General features: G+C 32.1%; 4 protein-coding genes across 6 annotated transcripts; 2 read left to right on the plus strand and 2 right to left on the minus strand.

Moving 5' to 3' along the window:
- Positions 1 to 210: 210 nt before the first annotated feature.
- Positions 211 to 3,025, plus strand: LOC131011087 (uncharacterized). Of its 2 annotated transcripts, none has more exons than XM_057938853.1 (4): positions 211 to 623; positions 723 to 851; positions 944 to 1,014; positions 2,579 to 3,025. In XM_057938853.1, the coding sequence occupies exons 1-4, from the start codon at positions 396 to 398 to the stop codon at positions 2,883 to 2,885; spliced, it is 735 nt and encodes a 244-aa protein (XP_057794836.1). In that variant the 5' UTR covers positions 211 to 395; the 3' UTR covers positions 2,886 to 3,025. The 2 variants fall into 2 exon arrangements, with proteins under 2 accessions (XP_057794836.1, XP_057794837.1); XM_057938854.1 differs by having other exon boundaries at positions 215 to 623; positions 729 to 851.
- A 5,187-nt stretch (positions 3,026 to 8,212) lies between these two features.
- LOC131011088 (uncharacterized) lies at positions 8,213 to 9,745 on the plus strand. Of its 2 annotated transcripts, XM_057938856.1 has the most exons (4): positions 8,218 to 8,674; positions 8,783 to 8,845; positions 8,960 to 9,034; positions 9,238 to 9,745. In XM_057938856.1, exons 1-4 carry the CDS (start codon positions 8,384 to 8,386, stop codon positions 9,616 to 9,618), a joined length of 810 nt encoding a protein of 269 aa, XP_057794839.1. In that variant the 5' UTR covers positions 8,218 to 8,383; the 3' UTR covers positions 9,619 to 9,745. The 2 variants fall into 2 exon arrangements, with proteins under 2 accessions (XP_057794838.1, XP_057794839.1); XM_057938855.1 differs by having other exon boundaries at positions 8,213 to 8,845.
- A 1,444-nt stretch (positions 9,746 to 11,189) lies between these two features.
- Positions 11,190 to 12,603, minus strand: LOC131009879 (uncharacterized). Its single transcript, XM_057937283.1, has 2 exons — positions 12,016 to 12,603; positions 11,190 to 11,922 (listed from the first exon to the last, which is right to left on the minus strand). The coding sequence occupies exons 1-2, from the start codon at positions 12,601 to 12,603 to the stop codon at positions 11,725 to 11,727; spliced, it is 786 nt and encodes a 261-aa protein (XP_057793266.1). The 3' UTR covers positions 11,190 to 11,724.
- A 3,113-nt stretch (positions 12,604 to 15,716) lies between these two features.
- On the minus strand, positions 15,717 to 19,038 carry LOC131011089 (tubulin beta-1 chain). Its single transcript, XM_057938857.1, has 3 exons — positions 18,311 to 19,038; positions 16,685 to 16,954; positions 15,717 to 16,594 (listed from the first exon to the last, which is right to left on the minus strand). Exons 1-3 carry the CDS (start codon positions 18,711 to 18,713, stop codon positions 15,918 to 15,920), a joined length of 1,350 nt encoding a protein of 449 aa, XP_057794840.1. The 5' UTR covers positions 18,714 to 19,038; the 3' UTR covers positions 15,717 to 15,917.
- Between the last annotated feature and the right edge of the window lie 1,694 nt (positions 19,039 to 20,732).

Genomic DNA, 20,732 nt, shown 5'->3' on the forward strand with positions numbered 1-20,732 from the left:
TATACTATTATAAGCTACAATGTTTATTAATTAAAATTAATGAAAAAAATTAAGTAAAATAATTAATCTTTAATTTAAATTTATTAGTATTATAATTAGAATTTCATGTAAATGAGTTTCTTCTAGAAGGTTTACAGTGTGTTTTTCTATATAAGCAACAAACAAAAAGAACTTATTGGGCCTTTATAAGAAAAAAAGAAGAGCTTATTGGGCTGTGATACCATTATTTATAAAGCCCAGTTCTTAAATAAATCGCGTTGCAAGAAAACCCTTCCCGTTTCGTTTCGTTTCTGCTTCTCCTTGTATTTGCCCAGAAAATCATCCAAAGCATAGTATTACACTTCCACGAAAAATATCCGGATTTTCAATTTCAAATTACTTGGAAAGTTGGCAAAATGCCTGCAGAAGATTCGAAACAAGTGAAGAAAGAAGAAGTCGAAGACGACGAGGACGACCAGAGCTTAGCGTCCGCATTCGCTAGCAGTAGGAAAAAATCGCTCAACAACAGCAATGCCGCCGCGAAACCCAGGAAAGAGCAGCAGAAGAAACTGAAAAAAGAGGAAGATGATGAAGATTTCGAAGAGCCCACCTCCAACAAGCCTTCCAAAAAGATCGAACCTAAGGTTAATTTTCGCGGGTTCTGTTCAATTCTTCGGAATGAATGTTTGCCTTTTGCTTTGCTCATTAGTTGAGGTTTAACCGCTGTGATTTTTTGGGTAAAGGGGCAGAAGAAGAAGAAGAAAGAAGAAGTGGTGCAGAAGGCGAAGAAGGGAAGCAAGAGTAACGATGTTAAGAAGAGAGAGAAGAAAGTGTTCGATTTGCCTGGTCAAAAGAGGGACGCTCCTGAGGAAGTGAGTTTTCTCTGCCTGTTGTGTCAATTTTTATGTAAAGCTTAATCCTATTATGTCTATAAAAGAGGTTTCTGTGATGAATTTGGATTCAGAGAGACCCATTGAGAATTTTCTACGAGACGCTGTACAAGCAAGTGCCAACTAGTGAGATGGCTGCAATATGGTATAGCTTCTCTTTCCCCACATATTATGTGAATGAATGCAAAATACAATCTGTCATAGAATTATGCTTTTCTTGTTTAGCTTTGTAGAATAGTTTACAGTTTTAGTCAATCATATGACTACTTCCATTGTCATCAATTCCTTTGTGCATAGACAAGACTGTCTTGACAACCCGGAGGAACGGATAACTTGCCTTTGGTGGAGCTGATGTGTTGACAATTCTGTCTTAGTAAATATTTGTCTCTGAATGCATCCAAATTGTTAGGGTTAGAATCAACACTAAGTTAATTTACCATTGTCGTAGCTAAAGAGAGATATCATGAGATATTTCATACACGCCCAATCGCCCATTGTGCTTGCTCTGGTTCTTCCAATCCCATATAGTAAGATTGGAATAAGGAGGTGATTGTGTGGTCGAATTTGATCAGACCTGCAGCTTTGTGTTAGTTTAATCGCACTATCCCTAGCATATGCTATATAGATTGGCACAGACGTGTAAATGATATTTCAACAAAATTTTGACCTCTGAAATTTACTTGGCTTCAATAGGTTGATTTTGGCTAGTGGACCATTCATTTTTAGTTCATCTAATCTATCAATGTGTCTCAATATTAATCGTCTTTGATTTGCTCTGCAAGACTATTTCTATGTTCGAGATTCTAGTGCATGAGTGTCATTTTTCTACAGTTACCTATGGTGATATTTGCCTTTTATTTTACCTTTTTATGATTTATGAATATATTGCATATGTAAGAACTAATTCACTGTATTAGTCTTTAGTTATATATAATGCAAAACCTTCACATACTTGCAGCTTCTGGTAAATAGTAATGTCATAGGTTTATACACGATTGCTACTAAACTTTAGGGATTGATTTTATTGCTTATGTCAACCCACAAAATAGTTCTGATCTGAATAATAAAACTATCTAGCTGAAAGAGGCATAACCCCCCCCCCCCCCCCCCGGCAATTATTTTCGGTCCAGGTGCAAATATGTCCTACCATTTCACTCCATTAACATTGTTGATCAGGTGGGTATTTGCCAAAAAAAAAAAATAAGTTCAATAAATTAATAAGCATTTTCTTTAGACATTTGTTCCAAAATGAAGAAAAGGTTAACAGAGAGATTTACCTTTTGACCTAAATGTTAGATGTGTTTTTGTACATTAGCCCATTTATTTTCGTACCCTTCTGTTTGTCAAAACTATGTGAAATATTATTGCTTGATGATAAATAAAAGTGTATTTCACTGAGATTTTTGCAGCAATCTTGATTTGGTATCTTATTCGTATCATAAGAGCTTTCGAAGTTACTAGCAGCAAGTAATGTTAGGCATCTTTCCCGCCTACTGTTTGATGTGGAATTAGTAGAACAACCTGAATAATGGACCTCTATGCTTGATCCTGTCGTCTATGTAGGTGTTTGCCTTTATACTCCATCAATTCCAAAGCTACTACTAGTGCCCCCTAGTAGAACTTTCATTTGGGGTTGGAAAAGTGATTGCAGTTAGTTGTTTCCTGTCCTTGAATCTGTTTCCTGATAAATTTTCCATACGTTGCTGTAGGATGATGGAGTGCGGTTTGCTTCCAAAGGAGGAAGCAAAAAAGGTCTTCGAGAGAAAACAGAAGAAGGCACAACAGCAGAAGCTCAGTTCACCGATGAAAACTGTTGTCACCGTCAAGAAGAAAGCTGAAGGTGTTACTGTCACCAAAAAATCATCGAGCACCCGAGTTTCGACCCAGAAGAAGACACCGGAAACAAACCCTAAGCAGCAATCAAGGAAACGAAAGAGCAAGGAGGACTCTGATGAAGACACGGATGATGATTTTGTACTGAGTGCTGCTAAAAGGCCAAAGAAACAAAAAGTATAGCATCTTATGCTACTAGGTGAGCCAATTGTCCTTTTTTTTATAACCTTTGTAGGAGTGATGTAATGAATCTTCATTCATCTTCAACCTGATGACTTGGAGCTTCATCTTTTAAGGAAAGGGCTTCTTTGTTTGCTTGCTCATTGTCCTACATTCACTCTCTTCTCTCTCTCTCCCGCGCTTATTTATGTAGTTTGATTTTCAAAATAAACTATCAAATTATATACTACTGCTTCTTACTAGGGATAGAAGTTAATCAAATAATTTTGGTTCGATTAGATATTATATACGATTCGAGAATTACGATATCTGATTCGGTATTCGATGTATATATATATATATATATATAGATATTAAAAAATAAAGAATGAAATAAATATAAAGTAAAATAAACAAAAAAAATATTTATTTAGATAAAAATAAACAACAATAAAATAATCAAAGTTTTGAAAATACTTTGATTCCAAATATAATTCAAACGAAAATGTTTTATTTGAAATATTATTTAAAATTTTTCTCTATCAAAATTGTGAATTGAATATTGGATTTGAATCAAATAGTATAAGTTGAATCAAACAGTAGGAATTTTCGAATTGAATATTCGATTTATATTATTTAAAATAAACTTGTAAAAAAAAGAAACGAATATTTAATTCGGTTCGAGTAATCGCGAATCAGTGTACGAATTGAATACGAATATTAAATAAGATTCGAAAGATATTCGAATATGCAATTATTTTTACGAATATGAATCGAATCCAATCCAATGATATTTTGATTCGATTCGTTTACATCCCTACTTCTAGTTACGCCCATAAAAAATAGTCATTTTTTTGTTATTTTTGGACATTCACAAAAATTAATTCATTTTTATTTATGAAAATTTTCTATTACATGGTGAGCCCATTTCTCCATTCACAATACAAACAATTATCATTATCAATATTAGTTTTTAAGTGTGATCCCTTCTCCACTTCAATATACTCAATTATTTTTATTAAAACTCATGTCATCTCATTTTAAAACTAATTTTTGTGCAAGGAGGAAGTTTGTGAAAGATGTGTGCTTTTTTGGTCATGCATTTATTAAGGACGTGAACTTCTGAAGATTAGTCTACATAGATGGAAATAGTATAGATTAATTATTTAATACTCCCTCCGTCCCATATATATAAGTTTGTTTTCCTTTTTTTGAATGTCCCATTTATATAGGCTTATTTTCATAAAAATTAATATTTTTTCACTCATTTACTATTATATCCATATTTAATTCTTTATTTTACTCCCACTTTAATATATCATTAAATAATAAATATGGGCATACTAAGAAATTTACTTATATATTTTCATTTCCAATTATTTTTCTTAATCCTTGTGAAAATCACAATCAGCCTATCCATATGGGACGGAGGGAGTAAGATGGATTGTAATTTTGAGATATCTCAATAAATAATTTATATAATTTGAGTTAATTTTTTTTAATTCATATTATATTTAGAGGATGAAATTGTAGATATTCGAGTAATGAATTTTTTTTTTAATATAAAATTACAAGAGATGTCTAAATATAATCAAATAATTTATATAATATGAGTTAATTTTGTTTAATTCATATTGCATTAAAAGAATGAGATTGTAGATACTCAAATAATGATTTTTTTTAAATTAATTTAAAATTACAAGAGATATCTAAATATAATCAAATAAGCAACCCGCACGCAGGCACGCGAGACCTCCACACCACACAAAGATGGAAAAACTACACCGCACACATGCGGGATTGAACCTAAGACCTCTCATAAAGGAGAGTCTTTGGGTGCCTCAACTTTACTTTACCATTCGAGTTAGGCCTCATTAGTTGAAAAAAAAATATTTAATCATATATCGTATCAATCATGAAAAATAAATGCCCTCTTAAGTGAATATTTAAACTCCTTCTTTCACTAATAAAAGTAAGCCAATTGTTCCACTAATAACACATTCACCTAATATTTATTAAAATTCGTGCCACCAACAATCATGCACGTTCTTACAAGCACATGGATCCTATGTCCCATAATTTAGTGTGTACCACCGTGTACCACTTTTAATTTATTATAATTTTTAATTATATTTTCTTCAGTTTTAATTTATTATGCTTTAATATAATAAGAAGATAATTAAAAAGGGTTCACTCATCCAATTAGGGTTTATAATTATTATTTTTATATTTATTTGAATTAATGATTGATTATTTAGGTTAATTGATTCAAAATTAGGGTAGACAATTTTTTTAAATTTCAATTTTTAGTTATAAATACTAATTAGAGTTCATAATGTAATAATATTTTTTATTTTTACAACAAATAATTATAAAATAGACAAATTAAAAATGATACACGATGGTACACACTAAATTGTAGAACAGAAGATTTGATCTACTTACAAGGGAGTACATCTTTTCAATTTTTGCAATTATGCCTATTTTTCTGACGATCGAGTAGCATGCGTGTGTTCAACATAAAGTTTATATATATATACACACACTAAAATCACTAATATATAGAGTCAAAGGACATCGTATATATAACATTTTTTTGAAGAAAAAGGACACCATATATATAACACACTAATCACTAATAACTCATGAAAAGTAGCTGCTTTTGTGAATTAAACCCCGAAAATGCATGAATTAATATTCAAATTGGATTTAATGCAAAAAAAAAAAAAAAAAAAAAAAAAACTATGTTATTTCATAAGATACCAATGACTAATGTCACCCCGTGTTTCTTTAACTCGATCGGTTGGTGTCGATAATTAATCTATAATTAATTTGATTTGTTGTTGTCAGTAATTAACCTATAATTTTCAAACTAATACATTAGCAATTTACACAAATTTGTTAAAAATACATACTGAGAACATGGTTAAGTAAGAAGTCCCGCATGCGCACAAATTGTATGTGGGTGACTTATTTGATTATATAATGAATACCTCTTGTAATTCTTAAAAAACATAAAATAAAAAACTATGCGATCATATTAAAGGACATACATAGCTCATTTGAAAAAAATTCATTATACTTTATGACTTGACCAAGTTATAAAAATAGCAGTATAAGTTTTTCCATTAATTAACACATATTAATATCGCTTTCAAAATCAGCCCATTAATTCAAAGTTTTGCGCTTATGTTATCAGAGAATTCGGCCGAGTAGACTACTGCATGCTACTGCATGATAAATTAGTTTCATCCTTAACGTTGTTTTAGACATGCTTAGTAAATAATTTGATTGTATGATATTGATTAGCAACTTGGGTACGGTTGAGTGATATCAAGTCAACTCATTAGATAACTTTACATTCTTCTATTTTGTTTTCTTTCTTTCTTTCTTTTTCATTTTTGTATATGATTTTTTTTTCATATCTTTGAAGTAGCTAGGATACTAAGCTCATGTTTGATTGACCTTTTTTGGAGCTTGGAAATATTGGATTCAATTAATTGAATTTATTATTTATTGTTTTGTTTGAGTAATAAGTTAACTATTACCCTTACTTAAAGATATCACAATCACTCAATTTGTTACCCCTTAAAATAGAATAGAAATAAACATTTAATAAAAGTAACAATTATTATTATTATCATGGATCCTCTTTATTTGATTCTATTTTTTTCCATTCATCTATTCGAACCGAACAAGCACTAAATCTCAATCTTAGTAAAACTGACCTAGTTTGTGGACTAATCCCCATTTCATGACTTGGAAACGTCAGGCAACGACTTGGACGTGAATGATTGATGATTCACACCCCTTTAATTAACTATTATCAATTAGGAATGATTTGGGTATTTAATTATAATTAATGATCTATTAATAATTAGAGTTAATATCCCCTATATAATTAGAGTTAATATATTAAAATAGTTATTTTCATATTATAAAAACAAATTAACCGTAAAGATAAAAATAATGATTAAAAACATTTTTTTTAGTTTAAAGTACCATACATCTATATAATATATAAAAGAGCAGTTTTCTCCCTCCATTTTTTCTCTCTCTTCTCCCATCAATTTTTTAACTATTTTTTTTTCTCTTTTCTTTTTTATAATTTTAATTCTTTTCTAAACATGATCAAATTTAATTTATAAAAAAATATTTAATGTGCATCTTAAGCTTAAGTTCGTCAGAAGATCTTTAATATGGTATAAAAAATTATCGAAAATGAATTTAAAAAAATAGCTTACTAAAATTTTAAAATATTTTATTTTCTTTTTCTTTGTTAAAATTTTACAACTTTTTATTTATGTTTGTGAATGAAAATATTTATTTATTATTATTATTATTATGTGAAATACTCTATAATAATAATGTGTAATATTAATTTTCATTATCAAATAATTTAAAATAATTTAATAACTATAATTATCATTACACTTTATACATAATTGAAAATTATGTTTTTAAATTCAGAATTTTATTGAGTAATTAGTATTTTATTTTTAAACCATATTTTGCATTTATTATATTTTATTTCTGATTAATATTTATATATTTTTATTTAAATATATCATTTAATTTCGATTTCGCCGTGCATCGCACGGATGGTCTTACTAGTTTTGCTCTAAATTTAAAGAAATTAGCCATAATTTAAGATTAAGAAACTTTGCGTTTGTGAATTGTATGCAAAATAAAGTCAAACTCACAATTGATAGTGAATTTTAGATATAATAAGAACAATAATACATGTATATGTATTAGAAGTTTTGTGGTTGTGAATTACAGGTAAAATAATACTAATTCACGATTAAACATTTGTGAATTATTGTAATAATAAGGGTAATTCTGTAAAAGTGATTTTTATTTTTTATTTTTTCAGTTATGTGGTTATTTTTATTTTTATAATAGTAAATGCCTATTTTATTAGTTCACTCCAATTAATTAAAGTTAATATAATTTTTAATTAGTGTTGAGTAATCTCTAATTAAAGTTTATTAATTTATAATTTTGATTTATTACTCTCCAATTAAAATTTATTAAGATTAGAGTAGATGCTACATGTATCCTACAGACACACATGGTTCGCAAGTCGCAACATATGAATCTCAACGATAAATTGTGAAGCTTATGCGTCCGCTTGATCACTCAATACGTTAATCTTAATTATGCAACCATCACTTGATATAATTAAAAAGCCAACTTAAATATCCTTTAATCCAGCTGCAAGAATACAACTTAATTCAAAAAGTGGCATTTGATCCAATTTGGAATGTCATATTTTCTAAGAGTCGATAGGATGATTTAAGAAAAAAACTTGAATATATAAATATATATGGTGAAAAGAAAAATGAGTTAGCATAAACCCTAGGTGACCCTCCATCTCTAGTCGATTGGCACGTGGCATCAGCAGCTCCCCTCTCTGGATTTATTTGTCCAACCCCCTTTCCACCACGCTATACCCCTTCTCTCTGCAAATTCTTCGTTACCATTTTCCTCATCCAAATCTACTCAACAGAAAACAGAGGATGCTACAACAGCCATCAATAGTCAGAAGCACAGAGAGCTCTCTGCTCACTTCCGCCACAGACGACGAAATTCATGTCGCTCAAATTCTTCTGCATATGACCACCATGATCTGGGCCGGGTCGGGTCTCAAATGGGGCAGCAAAAGGAGAAGATCTAGATCGGATGAGCCATATCGGAAAACCGACGTCCGAGAAGAGAGGGCCAAGGCGGAGGCCAGCCCCGTCACTCCGCTCGCTTTCCTGCCCAGTGAATCTGATGACAACAAGTCCAACAAAACTTGCAAAAAAAGGGTCGCCTATTTATCTTATCAATGCACCTTTGTTTTGTTATTTTCATCATATTTGTATCTAGATTATCAATGCCTATTTGTATCTTATGTTACTATAAACTTTGTGCAGTCAATGGAGGCGTATGTTGACATGATTGAGGAATTAAGTCAGCAGAGAGATTTGCTTAGAGGGGTGAGTTTGTCAACAAACAGAGGCTTTGTTTTTTGTGGATAAAAAGTGTGAGTTCCTCCAACGTTATCTTTTAATTACTCAATTAATTCCGACTCTTTATTATGACTATAACAGGAGATTGAAAGCGTGACCAACTATTACAACAAGTTGATTAACCACAATTCCCAACTCAAGGCAATGAAGCAAGAGGTAATAACTTACTATATTCTCTCCAAATGAATTTTTTTTATAAAAAAATGGGCACTGTTATGTAATGATAATCATATTTTTGGCCAAAAAAGCATAATAATTGTACATATATATTGGTAAGTATTCATCTTTTATTTTGAGCAATATCGATAAGAATCTTGATTCATACAATGGGTATGTTTATTTCTGCTTTTGTGACGCAGGCATTAAATTCTTGGCCAAGAAAAGAGGAGCCCAAATTGGAAAGTAGGAATCTTGCAATGGAAATAACCTCAAAAAATGAAGAAATGAGTTCCAGTGAATGTGAACCGCTCGTTGAGGATCAGATGGCGGAGATTTTTCGGCGCTCATATTTTGGGCCGATTTCAGCCCAATCGTATAATGGGCTTAAATCAACCAATCATATGGACCCCACTGGGATCCCAGATCTGAATGTTTCTGCTGAAGAGATATCTCCGCCGTTGGATTTGAATGGTGATAGACGGGCGAGATTTGCTGAAGCGAGGAGGAGGAGAATGGATATAATTAGGGTTAAGTCTATGCGGGCTGCTGCTTCTGTTTTTAAATTCCCAAGAAACAGATAATATTTGTTGATGCAGGATTTTAATTTTGAAAAATAGTTTTGCTTTTTGTTGAGATTGAAGTACAACGGAAGTGTAAATTTTTGTAGAATTTTACATGATTTATTATAATTTTAATCAAGTTTATGGAGCAGTTGGGTTAAGAAACTTGACATTGGTGTAGCGAACCAATTAAAATGTGTGCAAGAAATAATTTTATCTATGGCTATCATTCTACAATTCTATTCACCATGTGCTTTATTTAAAATAATACTCTTCCGTTTCATTTATAATAATACACTTTCTTTTTCTAATTTATCTTATTTATAATGATATTTTTTGAAAATAAGATGTGATCTTATACATATAAAATAAATAAGTAGAGATTCATTTTATACTCTTTAACACCTTATTTCTTATTTGTAATCTATGTGTTTATTTATATTGTACCATTATAAGTGGAATGAAGGCAATAAAAAAAATTATAAACTTATTATTTCATTTTATGGTCCATATCACCAAATTGAAGTCGAATCATCTTTTGGTTCGCAAAGTCTTGCCCATTACTTCTTCATGTAGAGGATAAGTGGACTACTTAGATCATGTATTTTTTCAAAAGAATTCATAACGTGGTTAGTTGGTTACCGCCTTTCTAACCTCTTTAGTTTCCTTTTGATATCGTGCAAAAATTTTAAAATCTCATCTTATTTCCTTGATATCTTACTCACCTTAATTATGATATAGATTACATAGATAGGTAGGGATGTATATCGGGCTAATTCATCGGGTTTCGAACTAATTCTATCAAATTATCGGGCTATTCGAGTGCGGGTAAATTGAATAAAAAGATTTCGGATTAGAAATTTTCAAAAATCCTAAACATTTGGGTCTCGGGCTAGTCTATTTGGCTAATCAGACTCGAAAATTTATTTTTTAAAAAATTATTGTTTAAAAATTAACTAATATAATTCTCTAGCTAATATTATATTTTGTAAGAAACAAATACACGCATAAATAAGTAACATTTCAACATCGACTTAATACAACTCTTATAAATATAAAAATGTAATATTTTTGTATCTAAATATTTTATGTTAAGTATTAGATTAAAATACAGAGAAGTGAAATGGTGAGCATAACTTTCCAATATTAAATTTATAATAGTGAATCAAATTTCATTTCACTAACTTTTGAAAAAAAATATCTTATTATATACTAATTTTCATAAGCAAAGTAATGAAGTAAAAATTAATTAACGAGAAAATTTTCATAATCAATCGAACATATTATTTTTGAGTCAGCCCTATAGAGTTTCGGGTTATTTTCGGACCAACCCTATATGGTGACGGGATAATTGAGCTGTAAATTTATCGCATTAAAAATTTTCTACTCTAACCTTCTCGAATTGGCGGGTTAATTGGGTCAAACCGACTGGATTGACATCCCTATATATAGGTTATTATAATATTTTGTGCAAGAAGTTTAAAATTCCCTCTTGCTTCCTTGATATTTTATTCACCATATGTGATAAATTAGCTTAGGCAAAAATGTCCACATTCAGTACATTTTAGACATTTTTATAATAAAAAAAATAATAATAATAAACAACATTTTCATAGATAATATAGTTCTAATACATTTGAAATAACATAGCTATAAAAGTTCAATACATTACAAATAACCTAAGAATAAATACTTGGTGAACTAGTTGTTTCTGTTTGAGAAAGTGATGACAATTGATTGCGACATGTACTCGTCGACTGAAAACGTTGCAATATCTTCTCATTATCAATTGTTGAGAAAATATCCTTTTCAATGTACACGATCAAACTGTCATTCATCCACTCGTCCTGCATATGATTTCGCAAATCACTTTTGACGAGCTTCATTGCAGAAAATGCTCTCTCAACAGAAGCAGTAGCTACAGGTAAAACCAATGTCAACTCAATCATACGATAAACTAATTGAAAAATTAAATGATTGCCACTTTTAACCATTTCTTGAGCAAAACTTCCCAAATTAGTTATCGTAGAAAAGCGAGGATGATGTCGCACAAGTACTATGAAATTACGGAGTTGTTGTGGCAGACATAAACAATCACCTGTTAAATATTTCACATTAATAAAGATATTATGAAATTATTGTAAAAAATAATAAATAATCACCTGCAGAGAAGTCTTCAGGATACCAAGTAGTAAAACGCATGAGTTGATTAATGTCGAATTGGGAGAAAGAATCTCTTGGATCAAGACATGCCATGCATCTAAGTAGATCGGTGCTAGCTTCAGAAAAACGATTATTCATCTCTTGTATGATTAAATCAACAACCTAACATTGCAAGAATAAATAATAACTTATTGTTAAGACATGAAAAATTAAAATAAATAAAATGAATTAAATATTTGAAATTAAAAGAAATACCTCTGTAAAAATCTCCACACGGTAATAATGATCATTGGTGATGCTCTGCCTTCTATAACCAGGTCGTGTTATCGTGTCTTCCATATCAATCAAAGAAATAGCATTCACCTCACAAAATCTATTGACTTCATCACAAATTATTTCCCACCCAGTGTTTCTGAAGTCATGTAGTTGAGATTTCACTGCATCAATCAAAATCATGGCTTGCACAATATTTTGATCATGTGCCTTGAAAAGATAACACCAAAAGCAAAAGCAAGCGTCTTTTGAAACACTATACTCTAACCACACAAACTTTTCATACCACGCATCTTGAAAACTCTTTAATTGAGTGCCGAATTCAGTCTTCGGATATGTATGTCCAACTACTTGACAAGGCCCCATAGACCAATATTCTCTACGTACTTGATCTCGAATAGCAATATCAAACTCATCAATTGGTTTCCTTAATCCCGGATCACGAACATATTCATTAAAATTTGTTTCAGTTTCCACATTTTCTTCAACTTCTACATTTGCTCCAATAAAAGGTGTAATTGAACAACTTGAAGATTCACCTCTACGTTTTTTAGAAAAAAAACATTCCATTTCCTATAAAATTAAATTAATTCAAATTAATAAATTGATTGCTAAGCTGAAATTAATAGATAAATAAGTCATACCCTATTAATAAACGAAATTAATTCACAAATTAATAGACGAAATGGAGAGTGGAATTAATTGAATGTCATAATCACAATTCTCAAATTAATAAATGAAATTAATTGATTCACAACAAAAGTTAAGCCACTGACTCCACCGTCCAACTGTCCAAGGTGGAATAGCAATTTTCAAGGTGGAATGTCATTATCAGTTTATCACAATTCATAAAATTGACTCCCATCTCTAAAATGGAAGGTGGAAACCGTGGAATAGCAAGGTGGGTTTCATCTCACAATTCACAAATAAAATTCGCATATGCTAATTTCAACAAACTACCTATTGATCTCTAAAATGGAAGGTGGAATCAGCAGTTCAGCACAGTGGTGGTGCCGTGGTGAACCGGTGGTGCGACGGCCGACGGCGGTGGCGCGAGCGGCAGGTGGTGGCGGCGCAAGGTGGGTTCAGGCTGGGTGGGTTCTCGCGGCCAGGGTTTGTGAGTCTGTGACGCTGCCCCGTTTTTAGCTTTCGTTTTATATATATATATATATATATATATATATATATATATATAATTTAAATAAATAAAAAAATTAAAATTTGGGAGGGCTCTAGCCCCCCTGGCTCCGTCCATGATTATATGCCCTAATTATGTGAAGTACCTATTTTACCCTTTGATGTTGATGGGTGTGCTTGGTTTTTTGTGAAAGTCTTACACACTTGACCGATTTGATAGCTATCAGTCATAAAAGTCAACGATTTGACAACTATCAGTCAAGAGTACATATGACCGGTGGGTGGCTAGATCATGTGTCCGCCCGGCCGTACACATGATTTTACCGGGTGGACACATAATTTTATCGGTCGGACACATGACCTGCCACCCTGATCATGTGTCCGACCGATAAAATCATGTGTTCGATCGGTGAAATTATGCGTCCGCCCGGCCGGACACATGATTTTACCGGGCGGACACATGATTTTATCGGCCGGACACATGATCTGCCTCCCAAATCATGTGTCCGACCAATAAAATCATGTGTCCGCTCGGTGAAATTATGTGTCCGCCCGATCTAGCGACCTATCGTGCATATGTATTCTTGACTGATAGTTGTCAAATCGTTGACTTTTATGATTAATAGCTGGCAAATCGGTCAAATGTGTAAGACCTTAACAGAAAACCAAGCAAACCCATCAAATCAAAGAGTATTTAAAGAATAGTGCATAGAATGCTTTGTATAATAAGAGAAGGCATTTTTACAAAAAAAATAAAATAAGGAAGTGGTCATTTTTGCCTATTAACACTTAGCTTATTGTCATCATATTTACCCTCCTCTAAATTTCCTACAATTATATGTTGATGGAACATATTGATTTGATCGTCTGGAATGCCAAAAATAAAACTCGTGTTTTATTCTTTTGCTCCAACAAGTATGTTTCTGATGGTGATTTCTTTGAATAATGAATTGCCGCCTCCTGAAATTAGACATTAATAATGATAAAATTTTGATACATTATCATATTATTGCGGTATTTCCAAAGACTTTCTCTAGATTCTTCTCCGTTTCTAACCATCAGTCAAAATATTTTTCTTCATTTTCTAAAGTTAAAATCTGTATGTATTATATCTCGGACAATCATCCTAATTCATCTTGACTGGAAGCCTCCTCCACATTATAATTAATACATATAATACAATCTATATCTATATAATATATAAAACATCAGTTTTACAACTAATATTTTGCCGCCAAATTAGTGTTAAATTTGCAATTATAATCATAAAATAAGGGCAATTTATAAACAAATAATTATACAGTTTTCTATCACATGCCCACTAACTCACCCACTACTAAATACTATTTTTTTAATTGTTATATAATACTAAAATATTATTAAAACAAAATTATGGCTCACGTTTCTTAATTTAAGAAGATAGCATACTATTATTCTAATATTAAATGGTATATTATACTTTATTTATACATAAAAAAAAAAAAAAGTGTAACCTTTTCCATTTAATTTCTCTTTCTTTTCTTATCCTCTATCATTCTAATATTAAATGGTATATTTAATATACTTTAATAATACATAATATAAAAAAAAAGTGTAACCTTTTCCATTTAATTTCTCTTTCTTTTCTTATCCTTTTTTATCTCTCTTCTATTCTTTTTATTTTTATTTTAAATGTTTCCTTAAAATCATTAAATTTAATTCATAAAAAAAATATTCAATATGCATTTTAAATTAAAGATCATAACAAGATCAAGTAAAAAAAGATCTTAACATCTTTAATTTAGTGTGAAAAATATTATAAATACTTTTAAAATAAATAAGTTATAATTATTTAAAATTTTAAAATAAAATTTTCTTCTATTCCTCTCTCCTATCTTCTTAAAGTTGGATTACATTACTTTTTCTTTGATTTTTTTTCTATATTTATTTTATTTTATTTTCTACTCTTTTGCTAAAAATATGTTTTTGTATTTTTTATTTATAAATAGATTTTAATGCAATTAAGGAGAAAAAAATATTGGTTATAAATAAACTTTTAAAAATATAATTTTAATTTTAATACAATTAAGGAGAAGTAAAATATATTGTTTAAATTATATTTAATATTTATATGTAATTACTAAAAAATAGTATCAATTGATTTTATAATTTTCATGCATCGCACGAGTCGGGTGGGTGTCTTGGTTTCTCAATAAAAATTCACTTTGGTATCAAGTATCAAGAAAATCTGGTCCAAATTATAGTCCAGTTAAGAGGTATATATAAGATCATTTAAAAAAGACAAAAGACTAGTTAATTGAAGTCCGAAAATCTATAAAAGCTATAGAATTATTTTGATTAAGATGACGTTCCAAATTTAAAATTTTAAGGCGCTACCGAAATTAATAAGGATAATTCATATAAAACACATTATTGTTATTCTAAAAAAACCGTTGCCGATCCGGATTCAGATCAATTTGATCCAATCAGAGGATAATGGATAAAAGAAATAAAGCCAGATTAACTTTTTCTGCAAATTTAACATAAAAAATGACAATAAGTGCATGTGAAACAAAACAATGATTATGGATACCAAACAAATGCACGCTAATGTTTAATACCAACAAACAAAAGCCAGTAGTAAGATGCTAAGTTCAAAGCAGAAAAAAAAAATGAAGTTGGATGAAGATAATACAGGATCCGATCATCACACAAAAGCAGCAAGCAAAATATTCTTCTTCTTCTTCTTGTTCATACGCTGGTCTGTTTTAGGTGTCATACTGCTCTTCAGCATCTTCTTCATAGTCTTCTTCTTCGTCGGCAGTGGCATCCTGATATTGCTGGTACTCTGCCACCAGGTCGTTCATGTTACTCTCCGCTTCAGTGAACTCCATCTCGTCCATGCCTTCGCCAGTGTACCAATGCAAGAAGGCCTTGCGCCTGAACATGGCTGTGAACTGCTCGCTCACCCTGCGGAACATTTCCTGGATTGATGTTGAATTCCCCACAAAAGTGGACGACATCTTCAGTCCTGTGGGTGGAATATCACACACGCTGGACTTGACATTGTTCGGAATCCACTCAACAAAGTATGATGAGTTCTTGTTCTGCACATTAAGCATCTGTTCGTCCACCTCTTTGGTGCTCATTTTACCCCGGAACATGGCAGAGGCTGTCAAGTAGCGCCCATGGCGAGGATCAGCAGCACACATCATATTCTTTGAGTCCCACATTTGTTGCGTCAGCTCAGGGACAGTTAGAGATATATAGTGCTGTGACCCACGAGAGGTGAGTGGAGCAAAGCCCACCATGAAGAAGTGGAGACGTGGAAATGGAATCAAATTCACTGCTAGCTTCCTTAGATCAGAGTTCAGCTGACCGGGGAATCTCAAACAACAGGTTACACCACTCATAGTCGCAGAGATCAAATGGTTCAAATCACCAACTGCAAACATAAAACAAAAGAAAGTATATTCATTAGCTTTACTCTGAAAAGTTCAATGTCATATTATTGTTTCATAGTCGTGATACTCACAGCTTGGAGTGCTGAGCTTCAATGTCCTGAAACAGATATCATAGAGAGCCTCATTATCAAGGACCATACATTCATCTGCATTCTCCACCAACTGGTGCACTGAGAGAGTAGCATTATATGGTTCAACAACAGTGTCAGAGACCTTCGGTGAAGGGAAAACAGAGAATGTAAGCATCATTCTGTCTGGATATTCCTCTCTGATCTTTGAAATCAAGAGGGTACCCATGCCAGAACCTGTGCCTCCTCCAAGTGAGTGACAAACCTGAAATCCTGGCAAAATTGAAGCCACAAAAGGTTTAGTCACAAGTTTTTCTAAAACATAAATATGGTAGTAAAAAATATTCATCTCAGTTTAAGATAACAAAGAAAAATCTGTTATCATATTTAATTTACTGAAAAAATTACTGCATTGATATATTGATACGCAGTTTCTCAATGCTACATACAGTCGTTAAAAAGATGAATGTAAAACGAAGCTCAAACAAAGTTTGATATTTTGCAAAAGTAGGAACTAAATAAAACCCATACATATCTTTAATGAATGTTAACACTAATCACCAAGCACAGGAAGAATTTATCATGATTTAAAAAAGCAGTGACATGACATCTCTTTGATGTCTGATGATTGACCTAAAATACATACTATTAGTTTCATAAACTAATAAACTAAGTTAAAAAGAAAAAGAACTTGAGACAAGAAAAAAGCAAGGACTCCACCAGATTGGTGCAGCAGTTTCACCACAATTAGTACAAGGGACCTACCAATTCCTAATAATCAATCATCAAAATCAATAAAAAAAGTCGAAATGGAAATGTGCATAATTTGTAGGCAATAGGCATGATTATAATCCAGCAACCTAGAAAATGCTTAAAAGTATAAAATGGCCCCATATACAAAGTAGAAAATCAACAAAGTAGAATACAAGAGCAGCACGATTATTAGGGGGAAAATTGCAAATCTGCAATCATGGTTACCATATCATCATGTCATCAAACATAGATCTCGCAGCCTAGCTTGACATTATAATCTATTTTACATAACCATATCAGGCAATGCACAATATGAATGATTCACAGGCATTTTCATTCAAAATATATACACAGCAGAAGTTACATTGTACAGATCAACTATCTCCTACCACATTCCATGGCTAAGAATCCAATGGTCAAGCCACATCTAATTTAATTCCAAGTTACATATGTACGGTTTAAATCAACCCAAATAAGCATCTGTAACTTGTACTATAATCTTAAAAAATTGCATTCTGAAACTCAAACAATATTTGGCGAATAGAACCACAGAATCTACTTTCAAACAGCCCAGATTCAACACATTCTCTACTAACATAGAGACACAACTATAGAGACATACCAGAGGAAGAAATCAACAAATAGCAAATAGAAACCATATAAACAAAAGGGTTAAACTAAAGAAATGAAACGAAAGTAAATATAAAAAACTTTTAAGAAATTTCAACAGATTAAGCAAAACAGAGCGAAAGTGCAACAGAAAAACAAGTACAACACATATAGCACATTAATACTCATTGGCCGACATTCTCAAATGCAAGTATCAAAGTGAAAGCAAGATCGAAAAAGTTAAAAACCGAATCCAAATCTCAAAACCTTGCAAGCAGTCGCAGTTCTCGGCTTCCTTCCTGACAACATCGAGGACGGAATCAATGAGCTCGGCACCCTCAGTGTAATGTCCCTTGGCCCAATTGTTGCCGGCGCCGGACTGACCGAAGACGAAATTGTCGGGGCGGAAGATCTGACCGTAGGGACCGGATCTGATGGAATCCATGGTTCCAGGCTCCAGATCCATGAGGACGGCGCGTGGGACGTACCTCCCGCCTGAAGCCTCATTGAAATAGACATTGATCCGCTCCAGCTGAGTGTCGGATTCGGAGCCGTCGCCCTTGTACCTGCCGGTGGGATCGACGCCGTGCTCATCGCAGATCACCTCCCAGAATTTGGAGCCGATCTGATTTCCGCATTGTCCGCCCTGAATATGCAGGATCTCCCTCATAGTGTGTGTGTGTGTGTGTGTTTTCCTGTGTCTCACTGGCAGAGATACGAGGGCAGTTGTTTGAGGAGAAGAGGTGAGGGAGAGAAATGGGAGGGAGATATTTGAAGAGAGAGAGAGAGAGAGTGCCGCGATTTTCTCTGCAGTGAATCAAAACGTGGTGCGAGCAGTTGTGTGGGAAAGGCGTGATATTTTGAAGGGGGAACCGGAGGGGTTTGGGTGAATGCGGACAATCGAACCGCTGGCCGTGGGGCCCACGTCGGGGAGGTGGGATGCTCTGTGTCTCGGCTGCATATTTAATGACCTTCTGACGGTGGAACTTACTATTTATTCACTCCGTCCAATTATCGTCACGATCTTCTTTCTCTAAATACATTAAAAAATCTCGCAATCTATTTTTGCAACTGCTTCCTTCAAAATATTATTTTATTCATGCAATTGTTTTACTAGTTTATATCCTTACCAAGATGTTAAAACTTTCGGACTAAATGATGCCTAATTTTGTGACTTATGCGTACAATGATAAAATAGCCGGAACAATATAATTTTATGTTATTCACAGTCTTATCATTAACTATGGTCTATGTAATAGACAAAATTCACCTGCATACTACAATTCCAATAAATAAGCCTAATCTGATAAGATTTCAATAAACTCGTTAATCTAGACCGAACATCCATCCACATCTAGCCTTTCCCAAAAATTCGAGAGAAGAACAAACGACAATGGTCAAATGGATTGGGGAGCGGATGAGAAGGCAACGGGGAAAAAGCTCTAAAAGCATCCGCAATGGGGTTCCTTGATAGCCTACTTGATAACCTACTTGATAGTGGTTGTATTATTGAGTAGGTAGTGCTGCATTGAGGTTCCTTGATAGCCTACTTGATAACATTAGTTTTGATTTTATGTTTTTCATTTAAATTTAATTGCTCAAATTTAAATAAAATAATTTACTAATAATTAAAATTGCATTAAATAAAGATCCTAAAAATATTACATCAAAAAACACCTAAAGACATACATTAAAAATTACTTCAATTCTAAAAAATATATTTAAAACTAACATTAAAATATCTAATTTCAAAGAAAAGAAAAAAGAAAAAAAAAGCTGATTCTCGGGTATACTCGAACAATCGAGTATACCTCGAGTAGGCAAGCTCTGCAATGGGGCTACTCGAGTAAGGGGCTACTCGATAGCCACTCGAGTAAGGGCATCGAGTAGCCCGTTGTGGTTGCTCTAATAAAAATTCTTTGATTGGCATAAGAATATTACTACTACTATTACATTGGAAACGTTATTTGAAAATATACTTTTGTAGAAATAAATTTTAATAGATTTTGAAAAATTCAAATAATTGTCAGGATTATGAATTTGCATTTGACTAGTTAGATATAATTAGTCAATATATGTGATAACTAAATTGTAATTAACATAAATAAAAGAATTTTCTAATCACTTTATGATGAGGATGAAATTAGGAATATCTTTTTGATAAAAAAAAGGCCCAAATAAAATGCTCTAAGGCCTAAATATATAAGTTATACGCAGCTATAAATAAATTATTATTTATAATATTTTAATATTGTCATAGATTTAAAGTCACACGCTCGGGTAGATCTGGAGTTACTACAAATCTAGGTTCAACGTAGTTGAATAATATAATTAGGCAAAACTACGACAAGAACCGAAAGTCAAACCTGAAGACCAAAATTAGGTTTAAAGAAGATACATAGACACCGAACAGACTTAAAAATTGATCAAAGCTGATCACTATTGCCAAATCTAAAAGATAAAAAATATATGTAATTTGAACTTTCTCTTAATTACACCACTAGATTTTCGTCAGAAAATTTTTAACAAGACTTCGACCAGAGGATCTTTGTTAATGGCCCTTGGTATTGGATTTTAGTTAGGTTTAGACTGTATATAGCAAGAGACATTCAAATGTAAGAGCATTAAGAATCCTTCATTCAAAAATGAATACAGAAAGAAAAAAATCATATCTTCTTCACGATTTTTT

This window comes from Salvia miltiorrhiza, chromosome 2, assembly GCF_028751815.1.
Source record: "Salvia miltiorrhiza cultivar Shanhuang (shh) chromosome 2, IMPLAD_Smil_shh, whole genome shotgun sequence".
In the NCBI taxonomy this organism is placed as follows: Eukaryota; Viridiplantae; Streptophyta; class Magnoliopsida; order Lamiales; family Lamiaceae; genus Salvia; species Salvia miltiorrhiza.